Source organism: Micromesistius poutassou, assembly GCF_964030765.1.
Source record: "Micromesistius poutassou genome assembly, chromosome: 11".
Lineage (NCBI taxonomy): Eukaryota > Metazoa > Chordata > Actinopteri > Gadiformes > Gadidae > Micromesistius > Micromesistius poutassou.
Genome location: NC_140281.1, coordinates 12,993,486 through 13,020,921, shown reverse-complemented (window position 1 = coordinate 13,020,921; position 27,436 = coordinate 12,993,486). Strand labels below are relative to the sequence as shown.

Genomic DNA, 27,436 nt, shown 5'->3' with positions numbered 1-27,436 from the left:
ATAACAAACAACACAGGCCTATGGGTCATGACCGCCTACTATTGGCTTCGACTCATGGGACAAAGGCCAAAGTCAACGTGGAACATTGATAAGCCCCTTGTAAAATTGATATGGGAAAAATGTTTATCAGCAGCCGTAGAGCTTCCCACTGTATTGTATAAAGAAAACACTGGGTAGCAGAAGTTATTTTCAGTGTTTTTATAATAAGCGTTACAAGGTTAAAGTACCCTTTTTAAGACAGTTGCAATTGGTATGGCCTTGTGTCAAATCAGCACCTCCATCCAGGATTTGATGGAAGACAGTTTCAAACCCACGTCTTGTAAAGCTAATTGGGCAAATGTCCCAAAGTAGTGACGGGATCAGCCGTGTTATATGACCTTGTTACATGTTATATTGTTATAAGTCTTTTTACATTTTTATCAAACAATATTGAACACAGGATATTTAAGATTACAATTACGTTATATGGTTATGAGTTACATGATCCAACAATAAACACTGTGTAAAAAAACTGTTGATGTGTGTGTGTGTGTGTGTGTGCTTGTGTTAGTGTGTTAATTCACACATTTGTGTGCACCCAAAAGGTTTTTGTAAATAAAGGGGAAACAGACTGTGTTCCAGCATTTCATGTATTGAAAACAATAGAGCTGTATGCAACAAATCATTAAAAATAAATAAATATGTGAACAGTGTATTGTTCATAACACCTTTTCTTGAATGTTTTTGCAAATAAAATACTTACAGCACTTGCTTTATTTGCCTACAACAAATGCATGTCATAATATGCTCACAATATGTACAATAATCAGTAGTCTTAATGCTATAAGATAGTACTTCAGCACAATTCAAGAGTTGTATATCTCACAGGAAAACAACATTTTACCCTGACCAAAAAAATTATAAATAAGAGATTTACATTTTTAAAAAATCAATCTTTTGGCTTTTCAGTGTGCTAGTCTTCCTTTGCCATCGGTGTGATGATGTCAAAATGAATCTCAATTGTTTTTGCATATTTTTTGGGAAAACCTATGATTAAAATGAATTGGCTTGGTGAGGGCCTCTTTGTGAATACTAATGTGCGACCAATATAAGCATTTTAAGCTATTCATTATATGTACTTTAGTTTGTTGTCCCTTTCATTAGACTTCCAGACTTTAAGCACGGCAGTTGAAATGACTTGGCAGAGACTGCCATTACATTGTTTTGGTTAACAAACAGCATTTATTTTAATAGGAATGAGGGGCAGAGTGTGTTTATGGAAATGCTCCATTATCTTTGAAGATTAAGCAGATGATGATAGCATTTATTAACCATGAGGCCGTCCACGGTTTAAACATTACTTCACAGCAAAGTCGGAATGCATATAGGCTAATTAGTTAGCATATTAGTTCTCAAATTATGAGAAGGGAAAGGATACATTTCCTTAATGCGGATCGAATGCTATTATGAACAAACTAGGTGGGAGCCCTCAGGTATTATATTGCATACTATCGCCTGCATCAGAGGGGGCTAAAGTTCCCTCTGAAAGCCAAAGTATTGATTTTTTTTCCTTCTCTCTTTCTATGGGTTCACAGATACAGGAGCAACAACAAAGCTGACAGAAAACAAAGACCGAAGCAATCAGGCATTTGACTCCTTTGCACATTCACATTTTGTTAAACTTGCATCTCGTCCGGCGTACAGCGTTATTATTATCACCGATATAAAGCGGCACAGTTATGTTGAAGACCTCCAGCTCCTTCTGGGCTGGTCCTCAGCTAGACCCACAGTGTAAGGTGTTGTCATACAGTCTCAGTCAGGGGGAACCCGCCGGGAGCGGCTTGTTACGTCACTAGTCACTTCCGTAGTCACTTATTTATTTAAATTAGCATGGGTTCAGCCATGGTCAAAGCAGAAGCAGTAGTACTAGTAGTACTAGTAGTAGTAGTAGTAGTAGTAGTAGTAGTAGTAATAGTAATAGTAATAGTTGCAGTAGCAGTAGTAGTAGTAGTAGTAGTAGAAGTAGTAGAAGTAGTAGTAGTAATAGTTGTAGCAGTAGCAGTAGTACTAGTACTAGTACTAGTACTAGTACTAGTACTACTAGTAGTAGTCTCTTTTGAAAATGAGGGTGGACCCTCCACGTTCCACATGACCTCATGATAAGGATGATAGGAAGATCACAGCCAGGTCCCGGTGAAGCCATCTCCGGGATAGTCCTCCTCGGGGGTCCACTCCTCTGCGGACGTTGCACTTTGCAATTGTGAAACGTGCGAAGGCTCATGCATACCGATTTATGCAGCAGCAATTGGAATAGGTCATTTACACAAGTCTAATTTTGAAAAAGAGCATTTGCCTTTTGTGTTACGAATGTTAAGGGTGATGAAGGTTAGAGTGGATGATCCCACGTGACACAGCCTTCTTGGACAGGTCGCTTTGAATTGGCTGTGTTTGTGAAACCGTTTGCGCGCAGCATGGTAAACTATTTGCCACAATATGCGTAAACCGGTCACAGGAAGGAAACCCAACTCCTATCCTGCTTGTAGGCAACAACTAGTCCCCTCTCAGAGAAAGAGATGTTCATAGTTTCATAAATAAAAGGTTTGACCTATTACATTATTGCCATTCCTCTACGCACAAACCACCGTGATGGTTGTGTCGGCCCTCTGGGCAGGGCTGAGTGTTTTATCCCGTGGGCTCCTGATTTATCGGCTCTGTAACAGATATGATGCCGATTTGGAGCCGAGAACAAATGTCAGAACGGATTCCAAAAGGATTGGAACTGGTTCGTAGTCGTACCATGTCAGTGCTGTTCAGAACTTGATCCACCGCGACCTCCGACCCAGGTCCAAGGTGTTAGTGCAAAGAGTGGGCGGCCATCTTGGCGAGATCAGCGTCACTAGGGGATGGACGGCGCAGGACGGGGAGGGGGGGGGGGGGGGCGTAGCCTAACAGTAGAGGGACATCCGACTCCGCCGCATGGCCTCGCTGATCAGGTAGGCGGGACTGATGTCCGGCTCCTCCTTCATGACCGCAATGTTCTGCCACTCCCCGCACGCGTTGGACTTCTTGATGGTGTCCACCACACACAGGGCGTACAGGCAGTCCTCGAAGGTGGCCGCCATGGTCAGCGGCCGGCCATCCCAGGTGCGCCGGTCGTCCTGGTCCTGGAAGGCCTGTCTCACCGCCTGGATCATGCGGATGGTGCCGGTGAGGAAGGGCGCGGGGATGTCGCTGAAGGCCTTCTCGGGCAGCGAGGCCTTCTCCAGGGGTGTGGTGTCCTTCAGCAGCAGCTCGGGACCCCCTCCCCCGCCGCCGCCCCCGCCGCCCCCCTCGTCGCTGTTCTTCTGACCGTACAGGTCTGTGCCGCTGACCGTGAGCCGGCCCACCGTGCCCACCACCACCACCTCCTGGCGGAACTCGCCGGGCACGTTGAAGTTGAGCGTGACGGTGCAGCAGGCGCCGCCCTCCAGCGCCATCTGGAAGGTGCAGAAGTCGTCGCTGGTGATCTGCCGGATGCCCCGGATGTGCTCCGTCTGCGTGACGAAGGTCTTCAGGAAGCCGTGGACGCGGGCGGCGCGCCGGCCCGTCAGGAAGCTGAGTAGGTCGATGATGTAGCTGCCCACCGAGTGCAGGCCGCCGCCGCCCATCAGGTCGTCGCAGCTCCAGTTGTACTTCTTGCCCAGCAGGCTGCCGCTGTGCACCTGGGGGGAGCAGAGGGGCAGGGGAGCAGGGGAGTAGGGGGAGTAGGGGGGCAGGGGAGTAGGGGGGCAGGGGGAGTAGGAGAGCAGGGGAGTAGGGGCAGTAGGGGAGCAGGGGGGCAGGGAGGCAGGGGAGCAGGGGGAGTAGGAGAGTAGGGGGGCAGGGGAGAGGGGAGAGGGGAGTCAGCACTCTGGATTGTACCGCGTCAGTCTAGCAACACTTTGGTAGGAACCGTTCCATTCCAGTGTTTCACTCACAGTCCTTTTATTTAAGGCTTACTAAATAAAATATAAATAAAATTTAAAAAAATACTACTAATAATAATAAAATGAATACAATTTATAAAATGTATAAAAGTTATACAATTTATCAATTTAAAAAATGTATAAAATTAATAAAGGCTAAATGAAATGCGGATAACAGATGAGGGGGCGACAACACGGGATAATCCCTTCAACCATCAGATATAAACACACATAACCCTGTATCCCCGGTCCGGTCGTACCTGGGCCTCGCAGACCAGCAGCTCCCCGATGTAGCCCTCCTCCACCAGCTCCTTCATCCTCACAAAGGCGGGCAGGAAGCGCAGCACATTTCCCATGATGCTCAGCAGCTTGGGGTAGTACTGGGCCGCCGACATCATCCGGAAGGCGTCCAGGGGAGTGGCGGTGCGGTCGCAGATGACATTTTTACCGATGCCTGGAAACAGATGAAATATAACAATGAGTCATCATCCATCGTATGGGTCGCCCATTGTGCTTGTTCGGTGTCTGCCAAATATCATGCTGCAATGTTACCATCGTAGACAGACGTACAGGGGATGGATTGAACCTAAAGCAACTGCCCACATTGCACACTCCGGGGGAGACACAGGTGCCATTAAGTACGCATAAACAACAATTCCATCCAATGAGTAAAGGGTTAAGAGCCTCCCTGACTAACAACTCATTCCTGAGCCCTCTATCTATTTCTTGTAGAGGAAATGAATGCAATATATGTTGCTGATCCCACATCCTCCCTACTACTACTACTAATAATACAAGATAAATGATTCAACCCAACATAGATGGTTGGTAAAGACAGACAGACCGACAATGGCTTACATACATAAAGACAGACGGACAGACAGTGGTTGATGTTGCTTTGAAACCTAAAGCAGCTGCCCACATTGCACACTCATTGCAAACACATAGGTGCCATTAACTACACATAAAGTACAAATTCCAATCAAAAGGTCTAGTAAGACATTTGGAATTCACAAACATTTTCGATTCAACTGACAGTAAAGTGGGGAAAACACTGCAACAACTGGTCCCAACTTTCAATGAGAGGGGTATTTTGTGAGTTTTACAGGGAGGAGGGGGGGGGGGGGAATCCCATGCTAATCTACCCTTTAGTGGCAAGCGCTTTGGCCTGGCTGGCCAAGGAAAGTAATCCCCCCTGACCCACTTCTACAGAGGAGTGTCACCGCTACAGATACTCCCTTCTATCTCACACACACACACACACACACACACACACACACACACACACACACACACACACACACTCACAAACACACCTCTGGCTATGCGCTAGCAAAATGGTCTTGACAGATTTCACAACTTGCCATGCGTACTGATTCCAGTGGCTTAATAACCCAGCTAGGTTCTGCCATTGGTAATGGGTCACATATTAAATACATAACGTACTACCGTAGATAGTATTCAAATGCCAAAAGAAAATCCCTTTATTGTTTTTCAGTGTTTTGTCATTAATGAGTCAATACAAGTGGGAAAACAGACATTTAACCAGAAAGCTTTATAGCAACTTGTTTGTTTGAATGTTTTGACCTGACATTTCAACATGCACTGTCTGGGGGTTGGCCACATAAGACAGGGAGGCCTACTGTATAGTCATCAAAGCTACCCAACCTCAGTTTACCCGTCAGAGCAAAACAGAATACACTACAAACGCATGCATGTATCTTTTTATATTGCCATTGATGTCATTGCTAGTTTGAAATCCCAGAACCTCCCAGTGTTGCAGTGCCCTTGAGCAGGACACTAACTTCTTGGGATAAGCTAGTCAAGCCTTTGTTCAGTGTGCCGGTACAGCTAGTGAGCTACATTAGATTAGACGATTAGACGTTGACTAATCTAACAATAATTTTTTTGATAATTAATTAATGATTTAATTAGTGAGTAAGCCTATACAATGTCATAAATAATAGCAAATGCCTTAGTGCTAAGTGATTTTCTTCTTTTTATTTATCTGACAAGCAGCCAAGATAAACTTACTAAAGTATTCATTTTATAATGACTCATGAACCATATATTTCAATTTGTGAAGCCTTAAGCAGCAAACATTAGATATTCATACTTGATAAATGACCTAAACTATTCATCGATTTGACTAACCCATGGATGTATCAATGACTACAAATCAAGCACGAACCGCTGGAGCCCCCCTAGAGGTGAAACTGAAAATTGCAATTGCAAAAAAATACACAGATCAAGCGTGATTGTAATAGGCAATGTGCACTTTGATTGGTCTGCTATCATTACCCATAGCATGAACATTAACAGCGTTGGATCACCACTGGACGTAGCTCTAAGCTAAGAAGACGTGCAGGTAGCTGGCTACAGTAATCGTGCAATGGCTACGACCAGTGTGAAACATGACGGGCCCCGCGGCAGTCCGTAATGGAGCAGAAAAAGAGCTCAGAACCTCAGTCCCAACACATTAATAATGCAGAGAACTGTAACCGAGCATCTTCAGAAAACCTCAACCGAATCCAACACAGAGAGAGAGAGAGAGAGAGAGAGGGGAAGAGAGAGAGAGAGAGAGAGAGAGAGAGAGAGAGAGAGAGAGAGAGCGCACTGTATAATCAGAGAGTCTTACTGCTGACTAATTTGTCCTTATTTTGAGGGAGAGAGAATTTGTTTAATTTCAATATCTATTCATTTTTGTTAGTGTTCAAAAAATGTATTACATTTCGGCAACAATGCCTGTACCAATCATGCCAATAAAGCATGTGTTCATTTGAGTGAAGGACATCTACATCTGTGGTGAAGGATGCTTTAACTGAGCAGGTGGTACCTAACTACATCTACCTAACCTAATGTCAAGTCCACAATAATGAGGAAAGTGTGTTTGGGTGCATCAAGAAGATCAGCTGGGCTCCTGTCTTTCTACTGTTTTCTTGATGTTTCGAGCAGTCAAAAGGTTGGCAGAACAGAACCACTATGGAGACCCACGGCTGTGTACCAACCTGATGATGATGGCGGTTTATCTCTCTACTGGCTTTTCCAGCCATTATACAGTCATTCCGAATTCACCCTTGAGTTCATGATATTATGGTGGATTCAAAATGTGAAAATTATGGGAGTGGGGAGAAGAAAGGGAATGAGCACGATCAAGCGCAGGGAGCGTGCCACTTTCATGCTCTCTGCCTCCCGGTTGTCTCTCTCCCTCTTAAACCACTGCTCCTCCGGGCTCGCTGCCGCATTCATCTGCAGGAAGCTGCTGAATGACTTCATTCAGATCCAAACTGCACCACATGCAGAGGGCACTGACTCCACAGCACCGAGATAAGACAGGTAGGGAGACCCTTACCGTGTGTGTGTGTGTGCGTGGTTGCGTGCGTGTGTGCATGTGTGTGTGCATGCGTGCATGTATGTGTGTGTGTGTGTGTCTAACGTTGATAATCTGAGGTAAATCGGATCTTCAATGTGCCTTTAGGCCTCCCGGTTGTATTTCACACTGTCAATTTCTGTTTTGATTTACCCAAGCTGTACAGTACATCCCTTTGTTGAACTTAAATAAATTGACTTCTGGTCTCTCTCTCCCATTGTCTTTATCATTCTGTCTCTCTCTCTCTCTCTCTCTCTCTCTCTCTCACACACACACACACACACACACACACAGAAAACGTGCACACGGAAAACGTTAACACAGTAAGTGTGGTGGCAAGGAAGGGAAGGAAGGGTGAGGAAGTCGCTTGAAGGTGAAGCCGAGGCTTTGTTTGTGATGGGAAGCGCTACGGTAACTAGCATGCTAATGACACATTGTTTATTGTACTTGGCCTCGGCACAACGCTGCACCCACAGGAACCAGAAGGAAGCAGTCTGGCCAGCACACAACACACATCAACCCGTATTATGGGGCTGGCGTGGAAGGAGAATCAAATCCCGAGCTGAATCCCAGAGTGGGGGAGGGTGTAGTTGAACATAAAGCAGTGCAGAGCTGACCCTGTGGGGCCAGAGTTCCCCTCGGTCCCAGCCCCATGGCAACAGCTGGACCAAGGAACTGTGGTGATAGGGAAGGGGGGGTGGGGGTCGGGGGGGAGGATTGCAGATTAACGTCCTCCTCACCGCACCGGGCACACACACATGAACAGACACACACACGCACTCACACGCGCACGCACACGTGCACGCGTTCACGCACGCATGAACGCATGAGCATTACCATGTGACAGAAAAAGAGGCACAGGGAAAACTAGATTTGGGGGGCTCCTGGCGATAGCCATCTCGGCGACGGGATGGTTGCACGAGGTTGAGGTTGTGACGCAAAGGTCAAGTAGAGAAGATAGAACCTTCACTGACAATCTGAAGATACAGCACGTGGTGTTGTATACTACTGTGTGTACAGAGAAAAATGATATATAGGCCTGATACAACTTGTATGCACGCCTTTTGTGTGTATATACACACAATATGTACACAATATATGTGCAGTGTCAGTTCACTTTTGGGTCTAGAGAGCGAGAGCGAGAGAGAGCATCTGAAGCAACAGGCTCAACAGTCCAGCTGATTATCTCAAATTCAATTTAGCGTGAATCAATTACAGTGAGAATAAGGAGAGGGCAAGGGAGACAGGGAGGAAAAGAGAGTGAGAGCTAATGGGAGAGATGAGAGAGAGATAGAAACAGAGTCCTCCTGCTGACTTAAATTAGCATCTAAATGGAGCATGTTGGTAGCACTGATGAATGGCTCTCAGGACAGCTTGATGTTCTCTTTTTGTCAGCGGTACAAAAGCCATAGTGACCTGTTGGGCCTACGACCTTATACGGGCAGTAAGTGGCTGCCCAGGATGGGTCAGGACCATGCTCGCTTAGCGATGCTGCTGCTTAGCAACCAGGTAGTGGGATTCAGACCTGGACGGACGCTAACAACCCTAACCAAGAAAGAGAAAAAAAGAAAAAAGCCTAGAGGGAAATCCTTATTGAAAGCTGAATGTGCACTTGAACATAGACCCATCATTTTTTTTTATTTCAATTTCTGGAGTGGCTGGGGTCCATTCTTTTCAAAGAGCGAGTTTGAGCATACTTGAATGATTTTAATGATGTGTTTGTCATTCAAGAGTCAGTCAGCTCCCAACCCTTCTGCTAATGCCTCTGGAGTGACCACAGTTTAGTGTTACTAATGTGTTATCGCGCTGCCATTAGCCCCTGGACCAGACCTGCTGCCCGGCCAGCAGCGGGGCGGACTGCATATGCAATGAGAAATAAACATGCACTCAGCGTTGCTTAGTATGGTTGTAGTCAAATCTAGCCCACTTAGAGTTGGCTCAATATCACATCAAAATACAACCTGACTATAACATACATGCCATGTACAGTAGTACAGTAGGCGGTATCTGGCCCTCACTAAATAATCAAATTAGCATTCAGAGAGTACAAAGACCAATCAATGGTACCTGCTGCTCCGCCTATCCATGTAACCCAGCAATCCTCAGTGCTCCAATTACTGCTGAGCTAATTTACACACACACACACACACACACACACACACACACACACTAACTTTTCCTCTCCTTGCGGTTATGTGAAGCCATCTCCTAAGCTAGTGGCCAGATAGGACACTACCTTTGCTACAGGAATTTCATTCAGATAATACAATGCAAGTTTGAATACGAGAAGTTGTATTACTATGAGCTTTGTTGTATAACTACAAGGGATGAGACATTGTAATACTAGCACAGGAAGTGGAACCTGACCAAATACTGACAGTTTGAGGGCAACCTTCCTTCCTTGGAACTGATAATGGAGATGCATTACCATAAACCAGTGTGGTGTGACACCTCTAGTAAATCCCATTTACAGAATGGACACAAAGGACTTCTTGAACAGGGCTCTGCTGGCTGTTAACGTAACTCATTTGACTCTGTGTAGCTTAGGTCAAAGCTCAATGAAACCTTCCTGAGTCATCCAACTATTCGATTAGCACAGAAGCGCACTGCGTGAGTAGCGTAGCCATGCTAGCCAACTCATCTTTCTTTCCTCGTTCACTTGTGTGAAACAAACACAAAGTCCCCCAAATGACACCCGACATGATCTAATCTCAACTCAGATGGGAACTGTGTGAAGTGGAGTCAAGCATTTGTTGAGGGGATGGCCTTTGAGGGAGGGACTCGGAGAGCTTTCAGAGTATTCTCACAGTATTTGCCGGGGCTATAAAGGGCATCTTTCAAGAGAGAGGAGAGAATGCAGGAGGGGACAGGAGGGCCCTTTGATGAATACTAATGTCTGTGTGGGCTACCGGTGTATAGACTAGTGACTGACCTACTTCCTCCTGAGACAAACACACACACATACACAGCCAACACACATGTTGGGAATGTATGGCTGTGACCGAAATGTACATACCCCAAAAACACACACCTTTATGCTTCTTGCTGGCATGCACCAGCCAAGTGTATGCTCTGTAGAAAGCACACACTGGATTCTCACTTTACTCATAGGTGGTGAAGGAGAGGAGGTGGCACAAGTATAAATATCTTTATTTCATCAAGTGTAACATAACCGTTTTCGTTTATCTGTGTGGTTTTGAAGTCCAATATTTGCATGAGGCCATTTTGATAAGGAGTGTGTCTTGTGTTATAACACTTTGACACAGTGCTATTGTTTATCATGTGAGAGAGTTCACACTGCAAGCCAGAAACGCTGTAAGCCCTCAGCATAACTCTGTAGTAGCATAGTGCAGTCCTGTTTAAAGCGGCTTTTAGCAAACCATTGTTACTGCGACGATGACAGCATTTGTACAAACCGACGTTTCCAACTGGATAAAAGGCTCCCGGTGGTTATGAATTATGAAGTCTTAGAGGCCTACGAGGAACTCACCTCTGTCATTGCATGAGGAGTGGAGGGGGAAACACAAACAAAACAAAACAGGGATGCTTGTGGGAGGAGGACCTGTTGCCATGGAGATGATGATGCATCCCCCCCCTTCACACATGTAAGAGAAAGAGAGAGCGGGAGAGAGAGAGAGTGTCTTACTGCTGACTAATTTGTCCTCATTTTGAGGGAGAGGTGGATCTAGGGTCTAACTCTAAGCCACATAGTACCACTGGGATTTGCTAAGTGGCTTCTTCAGCTAACTAGCTAATTCGCATTGGGGTATCTATTGCTCTGGGGGCAATGGGGTTTCTATTGCTTATGGCGCTTCCCATCGGCTGTAATAATCACTGGAGGTAACGGCAGACAACAAAAAGCTAAAACCAAAACATTGACCTCAAAGAATGTCTCCTCACACCACATGGGTCACAAACATTGGACTCACCTCAACACTGAGATCTTCCAACAACATGCATTCTCTGCTGACGTTTGGGCTTTCTAGCAGTAATTAGCTACCGACTGTGTGTTGTACTGGCACCCGGTAGATGTGGGGTTAGCCAGGGGTAAGCAATTAGTGAGCTCCACTTGTTACTGCACATATGGACAACAAAGACAATATTGGTGCAATATACTAGATAATGAAATCATTTTCTTATTAATGTTGTGTGAATGCTATGAGTTTCCCAGCCTTTTCGTATTTCTTCTTCTGCTTTACCAGATCGATGCACAGATAGCTGTGTGTGTGTATGTGTGTGTGTGTGATTGTGTGTGTGTGCGTGTGGGTGTGTGTGTGTTTACTACGTGTACATATTCATAGCACACACGGCTGCAGGCAGACGAGTTGTCAACTCGTGATCAGTTCATAGTGCCATAGTGTCTAGTCCTAAAATATCAACAGTAAGACTGTAAATAGGGCAGTGGAAATGGGTTTATAGGACTTCTAATGACCAAACTGACCTAATAAAACAGCGGTTGAAATAACTGGTGACAGCCATGCTCATGTTTATGTTTATCGCCTCTGCGATGACAAACCAAGGTTGTTAAAATACTATTTCCATGGAGCAGTAGCTGGCATAGTCAGGCATCAATGGGCTGGCTGGCCCTTCCCCAGGACTTTGCGATAAGGATTTATCGACAGAGTTGTCCCCTTTCTGTGTGACGTCCTGTGTGACTGTGTGAGTTAGCTGTGCAAATAAACCATCGTCTGTACATTATGCAAACCGACCTCAGTATGAGCTGCAGGCTCGTATCAAAGGTCTCTGTTCTTTAATCAGCCTTTATTCAGATAGTCAGGATGGAAAGCTGTATCTCATCAACCTTCTTATATTTGGCATCGTGGCCACTAGAAGCTCTAACATTTCTATTGCCTCATTTACAATCGTACTAATAATATGTAAGGACAAAGTGATAAGTGATTAGTGATTAAGGACCCTGACCAAAGCAACAGGACATGTTTATCTTATCTCATATAATAAATGATTACTGCAAAAAAAATATTATTGCAATAAGCCAATATCTTTATTGACATTACAATACTGTCAAGACAATGTACTGTAGTGTTGAATTATTACCACGCAGTACTTATTTCTAGTGCATTTACTTTTTATTTGCTTCATATTGTTTCTATTGTATTCAGTCAAATGTTGTCTTTAACAACAGCGGCACCTTCTGCCTTTCACCAAACACAGCGCTGGTTTCATCAGCGTAAGCCACAATTCATTCTTCCCCACGCGTCAGTGTTTTCACTGAGAGACATACAGTCACCTCCTCTCCCTGTACACAACTGAACACGGGGAGAGCACGAACAGCGCCTGACTCCTTGGAGGCTCATGCTGCCGTTGACCTATCTGCTTGTGCCAGCTGGTCACCTGACCGGCCAGCTGCTGGTGTGATGACTGCATTTAATGAGTGACCACGGCTGCATCTGCGCCTGGCTAGCATCCCGAATGTAATTCCCCCTGGTGTTGATCTCAGCCCTGACGGCTAGCTGAGTGCGTAGCTGGGTTTGGCTGACTGAATTGCTGCAACATATTTGTTAAATATTCACTTGGAGTCTACTCCAAGACCTGCTTCATGAACACAGTCTCTGCTGGGGTAGGGCAATATATTGAAAGGGGAAAATCTGTCTATTTAATAATAAAGTTTGATCTTCATTTAACATGAAGACATACACACACACACACACACACACACACACGATACACTACAATGGTGAGTAACACAGACAGACCACACACACCCAGCAGCAGGAGATATGACACCGCTTCTGTATCTCATACCTCATACAGTAGCTACAGTCAGCAAGCCAAACTGATTTCAAACGCTACAGTTTCTGACGGTGATATATATCCTCACGCTGGAGGTGACAGTGACGCAGTGTCTTTGATGTTTGTTCACTAAATCTCCCCCATCAGCTAGAATCAAATCATCTCATAGGCCCTTGTTAAGTCATTACTGGCAATTTAGCATCAAAACAGTGAAGGCTAATCCTAGTGTATCAAAAATGAACCTTCTTCTCACAGCCAAGTGTGTATGGTAATAGTGTGGGTCCTATCTGCCCGCTGATCGATGCAGCAGCAGCCTCCGCACACAGCTGTGCTCGCATCCCCTCCATCCGCTCAGCCACCCATCCTCTCTTTGTGTCAACTCCCAGAGGGCTCATTACAGCCTGTGTGTGGCTCCACAACACTGGCACACGCAGATAGGGAGAGAGAGACTAAGGCAGAGACAGAGAGAGAGAGAGCGAGAGCGAGAGAGACATCTGGGCTGGTTTATTATGGACACACAGTGGCACTTAAATACAGGGCAGAGGACAAAGGAAGATCAAGCAGGGTGGGATCGAGTTTATGGGAGCCAACATGTAGCCGTATTCAGCGGGGAGATCTGTAACTGGAGTAGATACAGTATGGACGGACATCCTTTCAGGTGTTAGAAACACGAAATCAAACCAAACAAATGACAATGTACGATACGCTTCATTGTTGACGTTGACATTGCTGCCAGAACACAACACCTTTTGAAAATAGAGTTATAACCCTGTGTTCACAATAGTAGACTTTGTTTTGTGGACTTGCCTGAAGTACCCCAGACCCCAACAGACGTCACAGAAAGAAAACTGTCTATTTCTGTGTTTGCGTTTAGAGTGGATGTATAATGGGCATATCCATGCTGCAAATGTGTGTCCAAGTTTTTTCTAGGCTAATGCCTAAATCACCCATACCTTGAGGCCTATATCACATTAACAGACATCCCATCTTTCCCGGGAGATCTGTGAGTCTCTCTCAAGTGTTTTAGGGCAACCGCTTTGTCTGCTTCTATGTTAATCTAGGAGATGACCTCCCGAACACCTCCCTGACATCAGTGAGTGACGTCCCTGAAACTAGTTTCTCTAGGCTGGCTGTGTATTAGGATCTGAAGAGGAAGTCAACAGATAAGCAAAGAAACGTAGCTTAAATTAAAATATTTTTCCTCTTGGCACACTGGCATCAACAGCACAATGGTGGTTTAATGTCAAAGATATTTCCCACACCGCATCTCAAGTTCAACAATACAAAGCAGTCCTGCCTTCCAGAGTAGCAGAGCGGGGGTTGTGGAAGGAAATGGCCACTTTTCAGAGCTTTGTGGAGGTAGACTCAATGAAACTCCTCGCTTCTCCATTCATTCAACACACAAAGACAATTTCATAGGACCTCTTGCTCTGGTTCTCCCCAACACAAACACCCCTTCACCAACACACAGTCATGCTAGCTGTTATTAGCATGTCAATGGACGTGAACGTAACCGTTAACTCACCGTGGGAAACTTGAAGTAAAAAACACACAAGGACGTTGAGAAAAGGGAAAACCGGTGAGTGTGAACGGCTGCCCTCAGAGTTGGCAGAGCTGGCTCTCAGAGTACTGCAGGGGTTGTTTGGCTGGCTGTTTGGATGCTATACAGTGGCTGCACATCCACTAACCTGACAACTGATTGCTACTACTGATAAATAGATGGAGGGAAGATAGACAGAGAAGTACAGATACCCCTGAGAATATTTGAGCCATTTCTAATCTGCTTAAAGTTGTGAATGAACGTTTGGTTGGTGTGGCGCATGTCACTGCAAGTAAAGGAAACAAAACACGCATCTAATCTTAATAATTTAAAAAAGACACCTCTTACCTGTGTCTGTTTTAAATCATTTATTAATCACATCATTAATTCTGCGTGTTGGTTCCTGTGTAAAAAAGGAAGGTGTTGCCGTGAGTCCACATCAGTCTGTCTTCAGGTGCATGCAAGCACACAGATACAGTCCCTCAAACCTATACACAAACACACACTCAGACCACTGATCTCAGACTTTCTCCTCCAAAGCACACCACCTCTAGGCAGCAACATGCAGCTGACCCTTGGGCTCTTGTGACGTGATCTCCAAGCCCTCCAGTCGCCTCCAGCCCCCCTTGTCATCACAACTGCTCACAGACTGAACCTCACCAGGTGAAAGGTTGCATTGTCTGCACACTGGGAGCCCAGTGGGATCTGGGGACTCAAAAAGGTCTATACGCCTAGTGTATACGCCTGTCACATATCGGATCATAACAGATTGTTTTTAACTTTCATTCATTTATTTATCTTAGTATATTTAACATTTTGTTAGAGCTAGCTATAGTGGTATAGTGGTAAAAAAATAATAAAAGGAAGGGAATATTCTGATAACACGTTATACTTCAGAGATGTGAAACCCTGAGTGACGAAGTGAGATCAGGATCTGTATAACATCCTCACATGTGAGCGTCATCTACGTATCCCAGGTTGCATTGCTTTCACGGGAATAGCTCAGAACACAACAATGATGACTTATTATAGGTAAAGGTTCATTCTTTACCTATTCATTACTCTTATGTAACACTTATTTATTATTATTAACACATACATTAATATGCCATGCTCTCATTTCATGTGTGCGGCTTTGACACAAAACCCCAACCCTGGACATTACATGGTATGAAAAAACAATATAATGCAACATGAATGAGTTAAAGGAGAACTCCGGCGATTTTTAACCCCACTATTGTTTTCCTGAGGGTCACCCCATGTTGAGGGAAGCTAAAAACCGACAAAAATTAATTTGACCAAGCTAGAGATCTGCACTGGCTGACGGCGCTATGGAATAGCTATAACGCTATGCTATGGGGGAAAGCGTTATCCACTTTTGGGGCTTCTAAACACATTCAGAAAACCATTCCAAGACCTATGTAACACGAGTTGGTTCCTTACGAGACACCACCGTGTTCGTTTAACTCAAATAGTGTGGCGAAACAGTACAAACTTTGTGTTTTGCATGGAGTCAGTCACCCGTTGAAATATCCAGAAAGCCCTTACTAGCCGATAGCAGAACAGACGTGCTCCCAGCCACTAGCCACATAAACGAAAGCTCTTTCCTTGTTGTTTTGATTTTTTACAAAAAGAAATGATCGAGCAGTGCAGTCGTCATGTCCATAATATCTCCACATCAACAGTAAAAGCTAATCTTGCCTATTCCTGTGGTGTGTCTGACGTTGTCGCGAGATTTGAATCCAGGACAGTGAAAGAGCTTGGACCGTCGCGAGATTGGGTCACTTTGGGTACAGTTGGAGTCGAAGAACAGTAACTGAAGATGGAGAGTAGGTCTTGAATTAGATGGTAGTGCATACATGTTTGAGCCAGAATACACAGACAAAGAATTACAAGACATGGAGAGGAGACAGAGAGGAGCAATTAGAAGAAGCAAATCCAATGGCACACACTTGTAGTAGAGAGACTTGGTGGTCAAATAACTGTGCAGTTTTTTATTTGATTTGTTGTAGTTGTCCTCTTTGTCAAAATGATCGCTGCAAACATGGTAATCTTTCTCACGCAGGACATGTAACGGAGTTTGCGCATCAAGGTGACGTGCAAAAAATGTATCCAAATCCTTGTATGGTAGCTGGTGAAAGCTCAACCCCTTGTATTTTCTCATTCGGTTTGCACAATTGGGAAATGCTCAAAAACAAACCATTTTCCCAGTGACATATATGAATCCTTCCTCTTTCAAAACTCTTCCTCGATCTCACTGTGATGATGAGAGACTGCCAGTCGCCTGCAGACACTCCTCTGTCACTACCAGAGCAACTGTACTGTGACTGTGCGAGATTTGTTTTCACTGTAGCAGGTTAGCTGTCACATAGGCTAGTCAGGCAATCATACTATGTTGTTACATAGTTATAAATATGGATATGACAGCTTCATGGAAATATTATGGACACGACGACTGCACTGCTCGATCGTTTGTTTGTTTTTTAAATCAAAACAACAAGGAAAGGGTTTTCGTTTCTGTGGCTAGTGACTGGCAGCGCGTCCGTTCTGCTATCGGCTAGTAAGGGCTTTCTGGATATTTCAGCAGGTGAGTGACTCCATGCAAAACACAAAGTTTATACTGTTTCGCCACACTATTTGAGTTAAACAAGCACGGTGGTGTCTCGTAAGGAACCAACTCGTGTTACATAGGTCTTGGAATGGTTTTCTGAATGTGTTTAGAAGCCCCAAAAGCGGACAACGCTTGCCCCCATAGCTTAGTGTTATAGCTATTCTGTTGTGCCGGCAGCCAGTGCAGATCTCTGGCTTGGTCAAATCAATTTTCGTCTGGTTTTTGGCTTCCCTCAACATGGGGTGACCCTCAGGAAAACAATAATGGGGTTAAAAATCGCCAGAGTTCTCCTTTAAGAGGGCTGACTCTGTGTGAGTGAGTGAAGGAGAGATAGAGCAAGAGAAAGAAAGAAAAAGGAAGAGAGAGAGACATACAGATCGACAGAAGCAGCTAGAAACAGACAGAGAGAGACAGACAAAGAGAGAGAGAGACAAAGACAGAGACAGAGAGACAGAGAGAGACAGAGAGAGGCCTCCTGACACTGGAGACGGTAGTTCTCACACCGCAGTTTCCAAGAGAAAAAAAGTGGCCATGTCTTCTGACATCATACGCTTCTGGAATTCCATTCCAGCATCGGGAACAAGAGGGTGGGGGGGGGGGGGCTATTGTCTGCTGTGGCTGAGCGAGATGGACTGGTTTGGTAGCTGTGTTCTCTCTGCAGGAGGCACCCGCTTACTCCAGTTAAACCTGTATGACGTCTGGGTGCGTGACGTAGTCTCTCCCTCTCCTGCCAAGCTGGTTGAAGACATGGCCATGTGACCTTACTTAACAAGTACCCCACCCCCCCTACCTCCTATTATGAGCACATGGTTTTGCTCACCACAATCACCTTATTGGAGTTATTGACCAGCAGGTTAGCCCTGCAGTATTGACCTTGCTCGGTCAGTTTGCGATTAACTTGACAAAGTCTGTAAACCACCACCAGCATATTGAGACCATAGAGGACATAGCTGGGCTAAACAACCTAATACAAGCTTAGTTGTAGAACTTGCTTCCCTGCTAAGTCCACATTCCTCTGGTGAGCGAGGGTGATATCAACGTGCCCCATGAGGTAAACAAAGAGTGTGCGATATCTTTACCTCGCATGCCCTAGTGAAGAGGAAGTAGGTTTTGCCAGTGGTCTCCAGTCACACCATCCTCTCATGCCACCATGGAGACAGAGCCACAGTACCAGTTAAGGTATGCAATCCCTGCCCTGAACCATGGGGTGTATTTATCTAACCTGGGCCAATCAGGGTCATGAGGTAAGCGAATGGGAATGTTTTCTCTATGACTAGGCTATAAACGTTCAAAGGGCTGGTGTATCACAACGTCACCTCGCTGTGACTGCAGACATTTTTGGAGCACAGCATTTGGAGCATGGTTATTATCTTGGTAGTAAGATTTCTTTGGTCCTTGATTAGTAGTAATTATTTGTGTTATGATTTGTGATTCTGAGAAATTGTTTTGTTTGAAACTGCCACGATGTTTCTCCGGCCAGAAGGGCCAAAACCAAAAGCAATGGCAGTGGCTTATAGCAAAACCAATGCAACCACGCCTAATGTCCCCTGCGGTTTGACATAACCTTCTCCTGATATTTGCCACCTGCACCAGTCACAAGTCATTAGCCAGACTCTCAATCCCTCAAAGATTCACTGCCACAATGTCAGTTTGATTCAATTAGATGGCTCCCCTCCTCCACAGAAAATTAACTGAAAAACGAATTGCCCTCAGGGAAGCGAGAGACTCTGGGTGGGAAGTACCATTTTAAACAATGAGGCGCTCAGGAAACCAGGCCAAGAGGAAAGGCAGAAAGAATGGCCAACTTGAGGAGCTGAAGCAGCACACAGGTTAGCAGGAGACGCCAATCGCACTTCCCGCTTTCTGCCCCTGGTGCTGTGGCCTAAGGCCCCTGGTGCTGTGGCCTAAGGCCCCTGGTGCTGCAGTCCTTGACCCTGGTGTTGACGTCCAAAACCCCTGGGGATGACGTCCAAAGCCCCTGGTTCTGCGTCCCAAAGCCCCTGGTGCTGACGTCCAAAACCAAACACCCATGCAGCATTTGCAGCGAGTGGTGGTCCTGTCTGTCTCCATTGGTAAAACATGCCATCAACACTGCCAGGGTTACAGGTTTGATTCCCCATGCTAAGAAATGCAATGCATGCGCTCACTGTGAGCGATATTGTAAAAGACTTTGGGTGAAAGCATCCACCAAACCAAAGTCGTCATGTCTGCAACTCACAAGGCCAGACTGAATAGATTTCGGGTTATTTCTCATTTCTACAGCGACTTCTTCACCTGAGAAAGAAGTAGCTCAATATTCAGAGAGTTGCTTGCATAGGGCAAACACCTTGCTCTCCTTATGTGTACATGTTTGTGTGCCTGCTGTCCACACATCTACAAATGTACTCTGATTACTGTCGTATACACAGGGCAAAAACAAACACTTGCAGCCATGGCTTAAGGGCCAGTGTGGCAGTTACATAATAGCGTTGACACTCCAGTGTTTACCAAAGCCAACGTGCCCATGGGCTAACCCCGTCTCATGCTGTGGAGCGGACCTGGAAATGGAAGATACGTCTTTCCTCATTTCATTAGTGACAATCAAGACCATGTCAACATATCACTTCTATGCATCTGCTCCAGCCGCTGTCATTCACATCAGATGAGGTTGATATTATGTGACCACATAAACAAGGATACCTAGTAGATATAAACGGCATGACAGCACAAAGAGATTATGTTAAAAAGAGTGTCTACAGTAATGTTGATACTGGTGGTCTTCAAGGGTTCAAGGGACAGTTGGGTTGGACCAGGTTGGTTGTAGACAAGGGTTTATTTAAATGTAAAAACACACTTTTTCTTGTTTTACATTCCGTCCAAATTAGGCTAGGGTTTATGCCCACCCTAAAAAAGGTCTCCATTTCCAGAGATTAAAAAGAGATTAAAGAGGCTTGATAAAAATATATAATGTTGACGTTGTTGATGATGACACAACAATGATGGTGTTTTATTTTTAAATCATGTCACAAGGCCCTGTGTGCTGCACGTACATGCCTAAACATAGGCTATGTTTAGAAGGGTCTAGATACCAGCTGCATTAGAAATACAACAAAGTCTACTTAAACAGCATGCTGTCATCAACAAACAGTCTGTCTTCTTGGCTGCCACATAGTGCTCCTCCTCTGCAGTCCAGTCAGGGCACGTTATGTGGATCTCAAATCGTCCTTGTATCACCATTAGTGGCCAGTGGCTTTATCAGTACATATGCCTCACATTTCATTTGGTAGCCTACGTCTTCCAAGACTCAAAATCCACAAATGAATAGTGTCTTACAACTGTGACAGTCAGCCCATCTCAATAACACTCACTCCAGCTGCTTCTCACTTTCTTCTTCTCTCTGTCGTCCCCCACGCACACACACAAAGCTAATGATATGTGACCTTTCCACACCCATTCTCCCTCCTAACAGAAATGACTAAGAGTCTAAGACAAAAGGAACTATCATTGTTGGGTTGTATGAGGTACATTATTTGAACACAGTAGTATGCTAGTAATAATCTATGATGTATATCAATGCTTGACTATATCGGTCTCTCTTACAGAATTATTAAACAGTTCCCAATAGGGCTCCCTAAAATAGATAATTTACTCCAGATAGTAGGGTCTATATTTTGTTAGGCTACATATCTGCAAGTCCGCAACAATAGGAACTTGACAGTATGCAATAGGAATTGAACGAACACACACAAACACACACACGCGCGCGCATCTGTCCAATGCAACATGCATTTACCTGCTTCAATGTTTGAGCCAACATCCTAGTAAAAGTTTTCCGGATGATTATCATCCTGGCAGCTGTAGCTCAAACAACGGTTGCACCATCGCGACGGTAGAAGACTCACCTAGCGTTTTGACAGCGATCTGCCGCGTCAATGGCGGAGGGAGATTGATGCATACTAAATCCACATCCTGATGCAGCAGCACATCATCGATTCGGTTCGTGTAGAAAGGAACGTTCATTTCCTTGGCCAGCTCCTCCGCCTCCTCCTGAGTGCGGCCCCATAGCGCCTTGACGGCGAAGCCCTCGTTCTTCAGCAGGGGGATGATCACCCTCGCGGTCAGACTGGTGCCGAACACGCCGACTCCGGGAAGCATGTTGGGCATTTACGGATGTTCTTGTACCTGGTCACGGATCACGGCGAAGCCCGTCCTGCTCCGTGAAACCACACAGGGGGGAACCGTCGAGACCGGAAAGGGACGGCGGCGGGACAGTCAGGTTGGCCATCCACCTGCGCTCATTCACCCACTGTGGTGCCTTCTGCCCTCGGCTCGGCTCGGTCATGTAGCAGCCCTGCTGTCCGCACACAACCTGCTATTCTTCCCGGTGGGAAAATAACCCGGACAAAATATGGCAAAGAGAAAAAGACAACCAATATTGGTCTTTACGTAGAAATAAAGAAGCTGAAACGCACCCTTCCCCTTCTGAAATCATCCGCGTCTGGCAGTGACCCGATCACACTTAGTCATTGCGCTACATGAAGGGCATTTCTTCACCGAGGCTGTTTCTTTGCTACGCCCACTTTAAGAAATAAGCAGACAGTCATTCAAATAAATAGCATAGGCGTTTCTTTTAGATGACGAGGCGCACATTCCGGAGGATTGGCGAAGGAGCGTCGCCGCTGCATGCGCCAGTATTGGTGTTGCAACCACCGTGTTCTGCAGCGGAGACGTCAGCCCGCTCTGCACCCCACGCACTCTGCGAAATTGACCTGCCCCACTCGGCGTCTGATTGGCTCAGCCCGATGTGTGTGGTTAGGGTTTTGGCACCTCCACTACTAGGTTAGGTTAAGGCAACACAACTACCTTTTTAGGTTAAGGCAGCACAATTACACAAGGTAACACAACGATTCACTCCCGTATTAACCCTTTGGCCACTGGGAGGTGGTGGCAGTAGCCTACATGAAGGCCTACAGCCAATGACTGTAGACGTCAAGTTGCTATTCTTTTTTTTTAAACATGAGTAGGCCTATAAATGTACGGATCTGTGAAATGTTTCGCTATAGCCCTATCTATGCATCGGAATGATAATCACACCAAGGCATTCATCAGTCAGAGGAATTAAACTTGGTGTTTTTTGTTAATGTGGACTTTGAATACTTTAACTCACAGGCTCAATAGGCTTATTCTCCTTTAAAAATAAACAGGCCTATATATCCTCGGGTCTCGTCCTGCTTAGATCATTTACGTTTTTAATTTTTAGTGTGCAATTGTTGTTTGTCTCTCCAGTAAAACAGGTCTTAATGTTTGAGCCATCATTGAGCAAACAACTGTGAGAAGCAGTAGACCTGCTATCCTACCAAGCAGGAAACCTAGAGGTCAGGGGTCAACCAAAGTAAAGTCTGTCTTTTTTAAACGTAACATACATTGACGTTGCTGTTCCAAAGAAAATATGAATAGAAGAGTTGTGCAATCACAAGTAAGGTCGTGCAATATAATGCACAATATGTGTGATTCATGGTATATAGGTCATACATCAATAGGTTGCAAAATATTGCTGTGCAGGTCACATAAAGCATTGTAACATATGTAAAGACTTTGGTTTACTGTCAGAAGTGGAACTGCAATACTGTCCTACCCATAAGGTATTGAATGAAATAGGCTTCTGTTATACTTATATAAACTAGTGGTCCGTTGGTTGAATAGTCTTTGTTTACCTCGTGTGCACCAGAAAAAGTAGGATGCAGTCATTTCATTCTAGTTCCTGTAGAAACCATTTGGATATGGCTGCATATTATATTACATATCTTATATTACACTTTTATTTATTAATACACCCCCCCAATAATAAAGTAAGCAAGTAAACCACGGATAATGTACCAGCAGCAGTCTGTCCTGGAATGTAATCTCTCTGTAATGGTCACGCTCCAATTATGAGATACTCATGGAGACTTGTTGAGTTGTTTGTATCTGCCACGGTCCATGTGACCCGTAAGCCTACTGCGTCTCGGCATTGCATGGGCAGCTGTCGGATGGTCGAGTTAGAAAGATTCCATACTCCTAACCATGACTCACGCGTCCCGTTATTCTAATCACGACGCCTATAAAACACAAATGGCTCCCCCTAGTGGTCAAATAGAAGTGGCGGCAGGCCTGGTTCATGGTTCAATTGTGAGATTGGACGGTTTATCAGCCCCTCCAGAATTCCGTTGTTAAAAGCTTATAATATACTGTTCTAATGCCAAAATTGTACGGCTATGACGAATTACCAAAATGTCACCAACAAAATTGTCATGCATTAAAAACATTAAAAAATGTACAGAAATAGAGGCATTATAATATGTATATATGTAGGTGACATTATAATTTACTTTAAAGATGGAAGAAATGTTGTGAACATCTGTCTGCCAAACAGTCTCAACAATATTGACATATTTGTAGTATTTACCAACTAGGTTGATTACCTGATGAAACACATTTGGCCAGCTTGGTTGGACATTTGGTTATTTTAATGGTAAATGAGATGAGGAGACAAAACATGGGATTATTATTCAGCACTTTAATTACTCCAAGAGGCACAAATAAAATGTAAAGGACTATCGTTTTCCTAATGTTCGTCCACAAGTGACCTATTGTGTTCTCTGTGCCCCGTCTAACACACACACACACACACACACACACACACACACACACACACACACACACACACACACACACACACACACACACACACACACACACACACACACACACACACACACACACACACACACACACACACTTCAGTGAGAGGTTGTTAGGTATAGACTCCCATAAAGCATCTGTAAATAATGCATGATATAAATGTTTTAAATGTGTTGGACTGAGCCTTATGACAGCTTGAGGTAGATTATACTCCTGCCACGTCACACAGCCCAGCCGGGGAGCCACACCTGATGGATCTGATCCTGTTCTGAGACACAAGTCGTGTTGTTGACTGAGGATGCATTAATCGCCGGAGCCATTTCAGTAACCAAAAAAAATTTGTATTTACTACAAAAGAAAAACACATTTATTAATTTATCTTAACAGTTTGCAACAGTTCAAATCTTCAATTCCTTAAAACTATGCACCATTTATTATTTTATCACACAGACTCCAAGATTTCATCTTTGGCGGCTAAAATACAAAACAAGAACAGACAAAAGAAGAGCGAGAAGGTTTCATGGATAGAGACACGGCGGGGAAACCACGACGGGTAGCGGGCCCCGGGGCCCCTCACACAGAGCCCGCCTCAGGCCCGGGTAATTTCATGTGTTCCTGGAGGTAATTAACCCCCCCACACGCACAAACATACACCACAACATCAAGAACGACGACACACGCAAACACCGACTACAGCTGCCCCGCCCCCAACCCCCCCATTACCCAATCCAGTCCTCTCCTTGACAACGCTCTTTTGTGATTGGACACTGCTAAACGTAACAGATAATTGAAATGTAACAATGTGAGCCATAAACAGAGCGACTAGGTGCTGACCACATGGCCACACACCACAAAAAGACAATGATGCAGTCAAAACAAAAACAATGGCTGTCTTTCTAAATTAGCTGAGAACAGAGGTGCGCAAGACTATGTTCTGTTCTGTCGAATACTGCACAGCTAGGGGGAGAAACTGTGGCGATATAGACGTTCTAGCAAGAGGGTGTACATTCATCTCATCACTAGTGTGGGCATCTAAAACCTTTAAAATGGAATGGATGGTCAAATTCACTGCAGCATATTTGTTCAAGAATTTAACAAGAATGAACATTTTCTGAAATTAAAATTTCTAATATTTGTATTCCGATTAATACAAATTTGGCAGGGCAAAGTAAAATGCATCGAGACACAATTGTCATGTATTGCTAACTATACTAGTTAGTTTAAGACTACTAGTTTTCCTCTTTGTGGTGAGAGGAAACACTGAACTGTATTAACTATACTTCCACAGTTTTCCTTTTTGGCACATTTTTTCCCACTACACATGTTTCATAAGCACCGCTCTTTGTGTGTGCGCGTTTGTCTGAATGAATGGACCTCATTTGCTCTAGACGACACCCAACTTTTAGTCAATATGTAACCAAGCAAAGCTCCTCAAGCGATGGTCCTCCAACAGCAGGAAGATCAGAGGGGAAACCAAAGTGGGATGAGGCCGGCGTTACTTATTCAAATTTCCAACCCATCCCTAGTGGTTGAACAACGCATGTTTAACCTCACATTCCCTTCATCAGAGGCAAGACACCACAAACGATGTTGATGTGTTCCTTTTGGTGCACCACCTTGCACTCCAGATTCCAGCCACTGATCCCCCGAGCTGTTTAACAGCTCATTGGTTAGCATGGTAACAATAAAAAAGAAAAAAAAGAAAGAAAACTGATGTATTCATATACTGCTCAAACAACTTCATATAAATTCCTAACTGGCTACTCGATAATCCATAAATATAAGGTGGCGTTGTATAAGACGCAGTACAGCTCCTCTAGGGTTTTTTCTCTCTGGACTATGGCTATGTTTCCACCCCCATGAGGCGGTAGTGCTGTTGGATGTCTGGCCAACAGCTGTGGTCACCGTGCCAACGGACAGGGCCGACTGCTAGTGACCCCACGGGATCTGAGGGCTAACCATGACACACTCTTGCTATGTTCCTGGGGGCGTGATTGCATGTTCGACATCGCCTTTCCAGTCAATCCCCACCACTGCTCAGCCTACAAGCCAGCCCCACAGTGCAACAAGGAAAGAAGACACACAAACACACATGCACACACACGCACACAGACACACGCACGCACACAACACTCGAAAACAAAAGCATGCAGCCTCCACTCAACGGCGTATCCTAAAGTCAAGTCGACAGCGATAAGAGAGGACTTCTGAAGCGGTTAACATGTGACAGAGTGGCTGAAGACACAGCCGGATGTACACTCACACAGGCCAGGGATGGGCAGCAGGGGAAACCCATACAGCCACCCCAACTACAACTACTACTAACAACTGTGCAACTGCGTATGAATACACCCAAGCATTCCGCAAGGCGCATCGACACACGTTGACCAGGTCGCCCTTCTAGTTTCCCTGCACTGACTCCCTTTCACGGTGTGGTAAGCCTGTGAAAGGGTGGGAAACACATTTTCATCCACTGGAATATTTTCAGTCTAGGACCTACCACTTGATACCTGTCATTTGTACATGCATGTGTTTGCTGTGCATAGAATTTGCTCAGGTCCAATGTGCATCTTCACCGCCTCCAATGACAATCAATATCTATCCAACAGCCTACGGTGACAACAGAGCTCACAACATCAACACAAAGGAGGGGAAACAAGAAAATATAACATGTAAAAATGTTCAACGTTAAATGAAATGTGTATATAAAGTGTCTCTATGCTCTTTCCTTCCAGTCAGCTGGGCTATGGGTGCCCGGTGGGGACAAACAGCGCCTTCGCTCTCCTGCTCGGCCCAACTGGGAGTTGTTGGTCACACCTGTCCAATCACAGGTGCCCTCACAACAAAGCCCACCCCGATTCAAGAAACCAAACGAGGCTCCTCCCCTGAACAAGAGAACCAAACGATAAGTGGCGGTTTCGCAGTGTCCCGTGGCGGAGGCCAGTCTGTGGGTGGGGGGGTAGGGGGCGGGGGCCAGTTCTGGTTTTCTTTAAGAGTAGATGGTGATGACCTCGCGGCCGCCTCCGCGCACCAGCATCACGCGGTTCAGGCCCTCCAGCAGGACCTCCAGGAACTCCATGTCTGGGGGCCGAGGAGTCAAGGGCCTCCACTCAGCACTGGGGACCGCAGCCATGAGAACATCAACCCCCCCCGTCCCACATCCTGTCCCTGCTACTTGGACCTTCTGTACCAAGTCTGCCTATTCTTTATGTGCGTTATTGCAAACCGTAGTAGGTCTTAGTACTAGTGATGGGTCGTTTGCGAACGAATCAGTTCGAATGAACGACTCTTTAACAAGAACGAACCAACCTGATTTCTCGTTTCAGTTCTCTCTCGTTCGTATCATTCGTTCTCCGAGACTCGACTCCCAGACCCACCCACTAGTCGCTGACGCTGACGTTCACTGACTGTTATGTGGTGAAGACTCGAGGACTGAGACGTCACGAGAGCAAGCCTGATTCCGAACATGAAGCGCTCCTCAGCTGAAAGGAACTTAGATAATGTTGTGTTGATTGTATTCCGTGATTCGGAATGCATTGCGAACCATGCATTCCATGATTCACCTAACTTAACCTTAATGG

At 45.2% G+C, this 27,436-nt stretch overlaps 2 protein-coding genes across 5 annotated transcripts in view; both read right to left on the bottom strand.

The window, feature by feature from the left end:
* Nucleotides 1–248: 248 nt before the first annotated feature.
* Nucleotides 249–21,909, bottom strand: gfod1 (glucose-fructose oxidoreductase domain containing 1). Its single transcript, XM_084475605.1, has 3 exons — nucleotides 21,077–21,909; nucleotides 4,184–4,377; nucleotides 249–3,680 (listed from the first exon to the last, which is right to left on the bottom strand). Exons 1-3 carry the CDS (start codon nucleotides 21,336–21,338, stop codon nucleotides 2,925–2,927), a joined length of 1,212 nt encoding a protein of 403 aa, XP_084331731.1. The 5' UTR covers nucleotides 21,339–21,909; the 3' UTR covers nucleotides 249–2,924.
* A 1,755-nt stretch (nucleotides 21,910–23,664) lies between these two features.
* Nucleotides 23,665–27,436, bottom strand: part of slc12a7b (solute carrier family 12 member 7b) — a 49,944-nt gene continuing 46,172 nt past the window's right edge. For all 4 annotated transcript variants that reach the window (XM_084475444.1, XM_084475446.1, XM_084475445.1 and 1 more), the window contains one exon: nucleotides 23,665–26,936. In XM_084475444.1, coding sequence (XP_084331570.1) covers nucleotides 26,845–26,936 — 92 coding nt within the window. In that variant the 3' untranslated portion in view covers nucleotides 23,665–26,844. The remainder of the gene's footprint in view (nucleotides 26,937–27,436) is intronic.

What these genes read in the sequence shown, in the direction of transcription:
- gfod1 (XM_084475605.1), bottom strand. Translation starts at nt 21,338, where the DNA reads ATGCCCAACATGCTTCCCGGAGTCGGCGTGTTCGGCACCAGTCTGACC. An exon ending in GATCGCTGTCAAAACGCTAG is followed by an intron (nt 4,378 to 21,076) that starts GTGAGTCTTCTA and finishes ATCTGTTTCCAG; the next exon opens with GCATCGGTAAAAATGTCATC. An exon ending in TGCTGGTCTGCGAGGCCCAG is followed by an intron (nt 3,681 to 4,183) that starts GTACGACCGGAC and finishes TGCTCCCCCCAG; the next exon opens with GTGCACAGCGGCAGCCTGCT.